Consider the following 10,909-nt stretch of genomic DNA (forward strand, 5'->3'; position numbering starts at 1 on the left):
AAATGAAAAGCTTGTGCTGAAACATATGTTGAATAACTTTGATTTTAATATAAAAACCTAAATATAGAGAAACAATAATTCCAGAACCTATTAATGGTGCCAACCACTGACTAGAAATAGACTAATTAGTAGCAGAGCAGTGTAACATGAACACAACACAATTATTACTGCAAATTGCAATGACATTTTACAATCAATCAATTTTCTTCTTATTACCGGTATTCCTATTATTCAGGGGTTTCAGAATAAAGGGAGCCTAATGTAATACTTTGTGGTTGTGACAGCTCTAGCCTGTTTTGGTTTTCTGTAAGTAGAGTTGGATTTCATGTGGTTCAGATTTTTTATTTACATTAGTGAAATAAATTGAATATGTTTCATGAACTATTTTACAGCAGAACATTCAGGTTCGGGACTGCAGAGCAAGCCTCTGGATTGTGTCTGACAGGTGGGCCATGTCAGGCCGCTGAGCCTGATGTCTGATGGACTCCAGAGTCCGAATCTGGAGGAAACACAAAAGGATGAGAAAAGTAATAATGTACGTGCATAGCTGCTGTAAAGTCAGATTTAAATCAACTTTAACGAATCCAGAAGTTATTAATTTCTGGCAGAGAGCTGCTCGGTTTGTAAAATGCCAACCCACAGAGACTCGCGTCTCGCTGTGTCCGTGCTTGTGGCTCAGGTTCCACAGGTTGATGGACAGCTGACTCAGCTTGTTGTTCTTCAGGTCGCCGTGGGCCAGCAGGACCCCGAAGAGGGAGAAAGCCAGGGCGCTTTGACGCCGCATGCTCTGCTGCAAGGAGGGCAGGGGAAGAACAGGGAAAGATATGAGTAGAGGAATGAAATGTTTCTGAAAAGTTACCTTCATAAACTTTAACAGGGCAGTATTGTGATTTCCTTGCATGTAGTGCCATTTTCTAACACAGTCAAGTAAGCATGTTAACTTCAGTTGTCAAATATGTCATATTTGCCATATATGAATTCATAATTTAACTCTTTGAAATTAGGCCTCTGTCTCTTTAAGAAGCTCCCGCTCTTTCTGAAACTCCACCTTCATGAAGTCATCACAACATGGCTTCTTTATTAACCCTTTAATATTGTGTCCATCAGCATTTCACTGAGAAGTAACTCATGTAATGAACTAAAGTGTTTGCTAATTGCTTGCTGGCTAGTCTGAAGGAGCTGATTAGAGGAGTTGTGGAGCTAGGTCCACCCAGGTGTTTTCATAAAGTTATATGGTAGCCACAGGAGATTAAAGGATTTCTCAAACATGCATTAAATAATCAAAGCAACACCCCAGGTATGTTTGTGATGAGGAAATAACATTATTACATGATGAAAAACGAGAAGAATAAAAAAACAATAATAATTTTACATAATACCGCCCCTTTAAATGAAAAATGTGAGTAGATCAAAGTGGAAGTGAATGACTCTTGTGTGTTCTGACCTCATCGCGAGTGAGCGTCTTCAGATGGTCCAAGATTTGTCCGATCAAAGTTTCACACAGCTTGTTGATCTCTGACAAGAACTTTGGGTCTCCTCCATATAACGTCTCATTGGAGTCCACTAGGGAACACAAGGTAGAGTCTAACTAGGGAACAGCTGATTTCTACACATTGCATCCATGTGTGTGTGTGTGCTTTTACCTTTGTGAATGGAGTAGAGGTACGTTTCCTGACTCATGGCGGCGAGCAGCGGCAGGGCGCTGATGTAAATGCGCACCTTGGCGTCGCTGTTGTCCTCCCAGGTATAATCCTGGACCATGTTGAGCAGCCCGCGGACCAAGTACAGCACGCCGTGCTCCGGGTGGTCCTGGAAGCACACGTAAGGGGGGTTTACGCGGCCCTCCTTTTGCAGGATGCTTACAATTTCGTTGAGTTGTCAGAAAAACGAGGGCGTTACCGGGACAACCAGAAGCGTAGCCAAGAAGTTGTTGATGAAGTCCAGCAGGAAGCTCTCGGAGGAGCGAAGCTTCCCCTCCACGCTGATGGAGCGAGGTACCTCAGGAAGGACGCTGACCGCTGCCTTCAGGAACGCGTCAGCTGGAAGATGGAGACATTTATTCAGAGGCCAAAACATTTCACACCCCTTCAGCTTCGAATGAAGCTTCGATGAAGTCAAAATATTTGAAATCGGTAACACTTTATTTGATGGGGTGCGCATAAGACTGACATGACCCTGTCATACACATGACATAACACCTGTTATGAACATGAAAGAGCCTTTATGAATGTTTGACTGTTGTCATGAAGTATCATTCTGTAAATGACACTTTAAATGCAAATTTGTACTAAAAACTTGCATTAAAAGTCCATTAAATGTGTCAACCGTGCATTAAAAGTGTCATTATTTACTGAATGACACTTTTATTTATGAACACGAAAGACTCTTTTTCATGTTTATTAATAGAACAAAATAGCATATTGCAAAGAAACAAAAAGGTTGTGAGGTAACGCAAAAGAAAAAACTTCCCTACACAAATGCACAGCAATATTTTTAGATTTTTGGGGGTAAAACAAAGGAAAAAAGTGACATCTCACATCGTTTTCCATCCACTTCGTGAATATGCATGACTTTGTGTTGGCTCATCACATAAAATCTCAGTAAAATGTATTGAAGTTTGTGACTGCGGCATGACAACGTGCAGAAGGTCAAAGGAAGAACAGAAGACGGGGAGAAGTTGAGCTGTATTCCAAAATGGAGGATGGATGTGCTCACCCTGAGAGAGACACTGGTTGGCCAAGGCGACCTGACCGGACAGCAGGTAGAGGTGAAGGCGGCTGAAGATGCTGCTGAGAGACGGGATGGTGATGAAGCAGTAGGCTGCACACGCCTGGAGAGCAGGGGACAGAAACCAGAGACCAATGAGCGAGAAGCCTCCCCCTTAAAGGGACAGCCACCCATCCTGAGGTAACCGCACCCGGACGAACGCTGCTGTCTTCCTGGAGTGATTCCCTTTCATCACCATGCGGGTCTCCATGGCCAGCTGGTTCACCGTCTGGACAGAACAAAGGTCAGACTCGGTGTGACAAAGTGTCAGTATTTGCCCGGCGAGGATGCTGATACTTTACTGACGTGGATGAGCTGCACCAGGACCGGCTCCAGGTTGCAGAAGGTGGATCTGGCCTCCACGCAGAAACTCAGCTGCTGCTCGAAGTCCCGGCCGAAGGAAACCTGAAGAGTACGGCAAGAAGGAGAGGACAAGATTACTAGCAGTACAGTGTGAAGCCGTAATAAAGCAGCGTATCTGAGCGGTATCTGAGATTTAGTATCGGCCCGATCCAATACAGAAGACCAGTGTTGAATTCACTAAAATGCTTTTTTTTTTTAAACACATAACATAAATGTACTGAGTTATAAATGTATTTGCTAACGCTGCACCAGTACAGCACACTTAAATACACCAATAGCTTCACAAGCTTGGTCAAACATGAAAAAACAACTTTAATCTGTTCAGTCAGTGAAATTAGGAATAGAACAGCCAACGTAAAATAAATAATAAACAAACTGAAAAGAAAATTCAGTTTTTCTGAAACTGAAAATCTCCTTTCAAATGGTTCAGAAAGTGTAATTAGGAATTTTAAATATAATGTAAAATAAATAATAAAGCATGATATTGCTCAAAGCATAGAGTTAGACTGAATAGATCTGATCTTATGGCTCAGGCACATTGTCACCGATACACAACGTAGGGTTCTTTTCGATATCAGGAGTGATGCAGATATTAATGTCAGATCGGTGCATCGCTACTAACCAGCATGATTTGGATTCTGAATTTTTCATCCATATTTAATTTACTAAACACAATCTTGTTGTAAGTATTTGTGAAGTGACTCTTATTAAATAAAACTGAAGTCTCACCATGCGGATGAAGCCGATGATCAGCAGAGCCAAAGATCTTTTCTCATCTTCAAGTGTGAGAGCGCTGCCAGGCAAAAGATAACAGATGTTGCTGAGTGACTTCCAAAAAGACTTTTTTGTTTGCATTCATCACACAAATATGAATTTTATTGTTCTTAGTGTTCTTAATCAGCCAAGTTCCCTGGTGTGTCACCCTTTGCACACTTGGAAACTTGAGTGCAAAGGATGACACAACAGTGTGTTCCATTTGTAAGGTCAGACACTGATGTTGGACGAGAAGGCCTGGCTCTCATTTTCTGTTCCAATTCACCCAAAGCGTGTTCTGTTGTGCGGGTCAGTCAAGTCAACCCTATTTTTCTCAAAGCAGACTGATCGAACTCCATCTCCCAGCATTCATAGTACTGAAAACTACTGCTGACATCACTGATATTATAAAAATACCTGACTTTCGACAACTTTTTGCCTTAATTGGATGGGCAACACAAAACTTGTGGCTATAAGTTAGCGAAGCTTTTTTGTTAATACAGTTAAAACGACATTAACAGTAAAAATAAAAACACAAATGTTAAAGTTTAGATGGTAACACGTAACCTACTTAACGGAGTCATGCATAGTTTTGCAGATGTGCAGCATGGCGTTGAGGATGACCGGGTCCCTGGTGAGCTCCAGCTGGTGTCTACAGGAAAAGGAATGCAACAGATCGGGAAAAATCCATTCACTCTGTCGACTGAAGCAACAAAATTCCTCTTTCCTATCTGGTTCATCCGGGGGTTTTTTTCCGTCTTACTTGATGAAAACCTCCATGATGGATTTGCAGACCTCCACCCTCACGCTGTCCTTCTGGAACATGTCAAGGAACGGCAGGAAGCGCTCCTGAGGGACAGAGGAGGTGAAAAAAAAAAAAGTCAAACACAATGAGCAGGGAACAATTTGGATTTGTGTTTCAGACCACTAACCATGGAGAAGAGGACGGAAAAGTCGTGGAAGTACATGAGGATCTTCGTGATCACTGACTGCAGCTGGCCACAGAACGAGAACACACCGAAGTGATTACAAAGAAGAGAGAGAAATAAATAAATTGTAGCCAGTTGAGTTATCGGGCTAACCTGAGGGTAGGCCTCCTCAAACGCTCGGTCAGGAGTCATGTGTTTGATGATGTCAGCCAGGACCGTGTTGACCTCCCGTTTCTGTCAGGACGAAACAAACAAAACAAAACAAAACGTCAAAACTAAATTAAATTACAAGAAGTCGTACTGAGAATTTTTGAAATAATACAAGAAATGTCTTTTATAACTTTCTTCTCGTATGATTTTATTCTCATATGACTATTCTAATACCACTGTTATCGTACAACTTCCTTCTTGTAAGACTTCCAGTACAACTTCTTTCTCGAATGATGTTATTCTTGTAATGTTATGACTTTATTCTCATAATTTTATGCTTTTATTTATTTTTTTTTCTTAGTACAGCCCTGATACTCCCTCATAAGAAAAGTAGTGGTCACCAGTTTCCAAGCTCGTTTCACTCACAGCAAAGTGTCGGCAGGTGAACTCCACCCAGATCTCAGCGCAGTTCATGTAGTCCTACAAAAACAAACAGAATAAAATAAAATGAGTGAGTTATGATCTGGAACAAGTAACTGGTATAAGTGGATTTTTTTTTTTGTGTGTGTGTGTGTGTGTGTGTGTAGAAGTTGTAGAACCTGAGGGTTTCGGACTTTGGTGATGACCTTCCAGGCTTCGTTCAGGATGGTCAGCCTCTCAGACTCTGGCGGATCGGCGCAGGCCAGACTGCGACCCAGAGAGCCGTACAGCAGGTGCTGCAGAGGCAAAATGAAACTGTTTGTTTCAAGATTAAAACGTTAACAGGAAAAGAAAGAAGAAGATACTTTTAGCCATTTTTTGAAGTTTCTAGCCGCTTTAAGAGGCTAAAACAGATTAGAATAGTCCAACTGTTTGTGCCCTCTGACCTTTGGGAAGCCGGACTCGTCGCAGTCTTTGATCATACCAATGAAATCAGTGGCTCTGGTTGCAACAAACTCCGGTCTGAACGCTCTCATTATTGAGTTGAGAAGCAAGGCACTGTAGGAAAAAAAAAAATAATATGACAGTGAAATAAGTGAGATACAGCTGGAGTAACTGAACTCTAAATAGACAGTTTTTCCACACATAAACTTTGTAAATTATTCACTGTGCAAATTGTGAGATTTTTATTTAAATCTGCAAGATTTGGCCTGAAACTGTCTCAGTGCTCCCCTCTTTTGATTTAATGCTAGCTACTGCAGCTGACCACACCCCTCAAGGTATCTTGGCTCCGCCCACTTTGGATGAAGTTTTTCAAAAATTGCCTTGAGGCAGGTTTATGCTTTTATATGTGTTTTTCTCTCCCTTTAGGGGGCGCCACAGCAGACCATTTCCTGTTAATAAGGATGGGCATTAATTAATTATCGTTTATCACGACACATTTCATTTCATAACAATTTAGATTTATCGTCACAACAAATTTTAATTAATGTTTAAAACTCCATAAAGCTTAGCTTTACTATTTTCTCCAATGTTTGTTCAATAACAGTAGCTGCATTTCTATTGATGATATAATTGTGTAATTTGACATTTCTAAAATAAATTCACTTAATGGAAAAATGGCAACTTTGAAAAAACTCTCGTTTTGCTAAAGCGTTTTGGCGCTAGGGTGAGGTGGATTTATTTGATCAAAATTGGTTAATTTCGCAAAATTGCAATGGAAACCCTTTTTTCACATCACGAGTCGTGATCCACAACCAGATGTTGGCTCAAAACATGAAGAAGAAGACAGGAAATAGTAGTTGGAGGATAATGAAGCGGCATGTTTCTTAATAACTTATCATGTGAACAAACTTATTCACATGTGATATTAATTATGTTTATTATTTAATGGAAGCACAAGAATTGTGAGATTGTATATTTTTTTTACATTAGCGGAATATCAACAAAGTTTTACACTGATCTTTAATTAAAGTGCAGCTGCTATCAATACATATGAAAATATGATTAAATTCTTTACTGTGTGCAGTTTAGTGATACAAATCACACATGTGTTTTGGAAGAGCACATAGTTCTTATTGTTACTTTTATCATTACTTTTATCATTATCCCAATAGTACCACAAAACATCATCATGATGAAACTCTAAGTCCACAATGTCCCGCCCCTTTCTGCTCGGTCTACTCACTTATTTGCCATCATCTTGCATCTCTCCATCATCTCTGTGAGAAGTGGCTGATGTGGAAACAGCGATGGGATAACAGTTAGACTTTCATTCAGCTGATGCCCGTTTGGGCTGAGCCCAGCGGACAGGCGTTTACCTCCGGAGCTCTGTACGCGACGCACTGCAGGATCCAGTTGATGGCGGGCGAGTAGAGCATCAGGTACGCCGGCACCTCCACCTTCTGCAAGTGCAGCTGCTTCTGGACGCTGTCACCGCTGATCTGCCTGAAGGTGGTGAGCAGATCGAAGATGTTGGCGTTCAGACTCTCCTTCAGGTGGGGCGCCACCTCCATGCCCACCTGGGGATCGGAAGGGGCGTCAGGTCTGAGCCGCAGGACGGCCGGGGGAGGAGGAGGAGGAGGAGGAGAGGGCGACTCACCCTGCAGAGGTAAGCTCTGGCGTAGGCGGCAACCAGAGGGTCTCCCATCCCACGGATCATGGCGGTCAGCCGGGGAAGGGTCTCCTGGATTCCTCTACAAAGAGGTGAACCGTGAGTCAGTTCGTGGACAGTCCTCAGAAAGGAAAACGGTGTTGGAGGAGACTTACGACTTGCTGAGGAAACGGTTGCACTTGAGGATAGCAGCTTCCACATATCTGAGGTCAGAGGTTAAAGAGTCAACTTCAGCTTCCAAACGTTGACCAAACACAACCGTTACGTAAGCCCAGATGTGGAGCCTTCTGCACATCCATCCTCAAAGCCCACACAGGAACTCTTCCACCCTGACTCAGAGCTTTGGTTCCAGAACTCAAACATCTGCTGGTGGATACAGTCGGGGCAGCAGCTCCCTGATGGAGGCGATCTTGAAGAACCAGTTGAGGCACGTCTCCTTCGCCGTGTCGTTCACATCTTCTACTGTGAAGGAGTCTGAGAGAGAGAGTGAGAAACTCCCTGACTTTACCTACTGAGGCTCTAGATGTCATTAAGTGCCATCAACGTAAAGGGTTCTGAATTCAGAGGCATGCCACACTTTTAGGATTCTAATTCATATTGATCCAGAGTATAAAACCCCAGTGAAGTAAACTGAAGTTGGAGGCTTTAATGTGACAGAAATGGAAACATGTCCAGACTTACCTGGCAGAGGTCTGGGGTCTGAACACATGGTCCAGATCCTGTCATACACCAGACGGCCTACAACACACACACACACACATACAACATGATGTAACAGCTCGACAACAGCAGCAGCAGCTGACAGGAAGTGAACGCACCGAAAGTGTCGAGGATGTCGGTGATGAGGACGAACTTGCTGGGGTAGAACTGGATCACAGACGTGTCGGACAGAAGTTTGGAGCACTGGAACGCATCTCACAGGTCAGTGTGTTTGACCCCGAAGAGTAAGGAGGAGTGTGTGTGTGTGTGTGTGTGTGTGTGTGTGTGTGTGTGTGTGTTGTTACCTGGATGACGATCTTCAGGGCTTTGACCTTCTGGTCGGAGGACCAGGCCTCCTTCAGGGACTGGTTGAGCTCCTCGATGCGGTTGGCGTAATCCTGCTGGGAGAGGTTGAGGAGCTCCCTGTGGGAACCCTGTAACACACACACACACACACACATACACACCAAGCTGTCACACACCTGCTCCAATCCAGTGACGATTGTTAACATGTAGTCACCACAAGCGACGCACCTCCTCCAAATCGTCCAGTTCCTCCAGGCGAGTGCGGACTTTCTCTGAAACGGCCGACGATCCTGGATTGGGAGCTTTTCCTGGTGGACAAAACGGATTTGTCAGCTCTCCACTGAAACGGGACACCTGTTTACACACTCATTCAAATATATATAGTATAATAGTATAACCAAGTATAATAATAAGAAAATAAATAAAAAGAATAACTAGATCCAAAACAAGTGCTCTTACCTCTGTCAGAGCCCATACAGAGATTCTGCAAAGAGAAACACAGAAGCCTTTAGGTTTTAACTTTAAACCGTTGCCGTGGCAGTGTGTGACAAAGTCCAATAAGCTTCTACATGCGATCATGTCTGAAAAAATGTCAGACTCACAATGGACAGTTTTTCAGTGGTGGTGAACCTGGCCAGGATTTCTCCTCGTTTCGTTGACCAGGGCTCAAAGTCGGCTCCGAGGGCCTCTTCCTCCTTTACCCTCCTCTTCCTCCCGAGATCCTGGAAGCACAACATGTCTGTTTAAAAGAACAGAATTACCCGTCCCCTCTCTTTGTTTTTCTCCTGCCGGGTCAGCTGGTGAACTGACCCCCACGGAGCTGCTGTGGGACGCGGCCGCCGATGTCTCGGTGGCGGCAAACATGGACAGGGGGTCTGTCCCGTCCAGCATGGAGCTGAGGGGGTCCACGGGTGCTGAGGAGGAGGAGGAGGAAGATGAGGAGGTGCTGCCTTTGCGAGCTCCACGGCGGGTCTTTGTGTCTGTGACCTGGACGGAAACAGAGAGGGGTCATTTTGTGAATCGGGTCAGCAGGTTTCAGACTGTGGAGGCTGGACAACAGGAGGCAGGTGATACCATGATAGGCTTGAGGGGATGGTAGTCTCCGAACTCGACAGGAAGTCCCTCAGGATGACACCTCTGCAGCTCTGCCTCATAGTTTCGCCCACGAGAGCGCCTGTTGGCACAACAAGCAGGAGATGTATTCATAAAACCTATCTACAATTCCAGCACACAACGCTTACTGAATTAGTCCTGCTTTAAACTATCAACTTGAAAGATAGATAGATAGATAGATAGATAAATAAATAAATAAATAAATAAATAAATAAATAAATAAAGTGTGTACAAGCTTTTCCAACCGATAAGTTAGTGGCTGTTATGTTATGGCTTTAGCTTAGTGTAGCAAATAACAGCTAAAAACTGTAGAAAAAACGGTTAAAAATACACAGCTACAAGTTAAATGCAATATATGCATACTTAAACGTCGCATATTAAAATACACGACTAGTTTAACAGTTCGGTTTTCATAGCTACATGTTTTAGAATGAGAAAAAGCATCTTACCACTGCACCGAAGCCATTTTTTTTTCATATCACATGACACTTCTGGACTTCCTGATTCAGGCTGTAATTTGGTGACGAGGTGGTTTTTTTATCTTTAAATTTTTGCGCTGTCATTGTCATTGTTGCTACTTTGTCAGAGCTAAAGTTACAGTAAACAATGGCTCAAAACTTAATTCAATGCATCGTTTACTAGAGCTAGGAGATGTTTTAAAAAATATTGCACTTGCAAATGTGACTTCATTTCCCATGATACATTGTGTGCTTCTGATGCTGAGTTCCAGTTACCTCGGAAGCCCGAGATGCATTCGAGATAGTCGAAAAAGAAGTCGGGATTTCAACATGGTGATGCGCATAGACATTGTTGGCAGTACCTCTTACGGACATAATTTTAAGCTTTGCTTTCCACAAGCAAACACCAGTTAAAATGTTTAGTTTAGATTTGCAGGTGGGACATGTAACATTGACTTTAGAAGCACGCTTACACATGTGTCTTGTAAAATAAACATGTTTTCACCACTTTTTACTATTGTAAGTTGGCTTTATAAGTCTTAAACTGAGTGTAGTCGGAGTCGCTCCCAAGTCCCCAGTGGGAAATCCGACTTCGGGGGACGTTTCCCAGGTTCCTGTTTTTGTCCCTGGATTTCCCAGTTCCGAATACACCTGAAACGCACCTCCGCCAGGAAAAAAGATAAAAATAAAGAGAGAGGTCTCACTTTAACTAATTTTACACCGATTAATCTCAAATTTGTGTATCTAACTATTTTATAATGCAGCTGTTGGTAGTGTTTAGTTTAAAAATTAACTCAAGATTTATCTAATTTTATGTCTCCTCCTTAACACAAGGAAGT

At 42.9% G+C, this 10,909-nt stretch overlaps 1 protein-coding gene across 1 annotated transcript; it reads right to left on the reverse strand.

Moving 5' to 3' along the window:
• Positions 1 to 25: 25 nt before the first annotated feature.
• Positions 26 to 10,169, reverse strand: vps35l (VPS35 endosomal protein sorting factor like). Its single transcript, XM_007560023.2, has 30 exons — positions 10,062 to 10,169; positions 9,574 to 9,673; positions 9,310 to 9,486; positions 9,102 to 9,221; positions 8,959 to 8,983; positions 8,728 to 8,807; positions 8,499 to 8,627; positions 8,313 to 8,397; positions 8,176 to 8,232; positions 7,872 to 7,968; positions 7,650 to 7,697; positions 7,483 to 7,576; positions 7,202 to 7,402; positions 7,069 to 7,115; positions 5,828 to 5,939; positions 5,561 to 5,677; positions 5,388 to 5,441; positions 4,965 to 5,045; positions 4,815 to 4,877; positions 4,646 to 4,731; positions 4,454 to 4,534; positions 3,859 to 3,922; positions 3,073 to 3,171; positions 2,918 to 2,995; positions 2,716 to 2,830; positions 1,900 to 2,039; positions 1,644 to 1,809; positions 1,445 to 1,563; positions 641 to 790; positions 26 to 499 (listed from the first exon to the last, which is right to left on the reverse strand). The coding sequence occupies exons 1-30, from the start codon at positions 10,076 to 10,078 to the stop codon at positions 401 to 403; spliced, it is 2,901 nt and encodes a 966-aa protein (XP_007560085.1). The 5' UTR covers positions 10,079 to 10,169; the 3' UTR covers positions 26 to 400.
• Positions 10,170 to 10,909: the final 740 nt, after the last annotated feature.

Source organism: Poecilia formosa, unplaced genomic scaffold, assembly GCF_000485575.1.
Source record: "Poecilia formosa unplaced genomic scaffold, Poecilia_formosa-5.1.2 Scaffold4, whole genome shotgun sequence".
NCBI lineage: Eukaryota > Metazoa > Chordata > Actinopteri > Cyprinodontiformes > Poeciliidae > Poecilia > Poecilia formosa.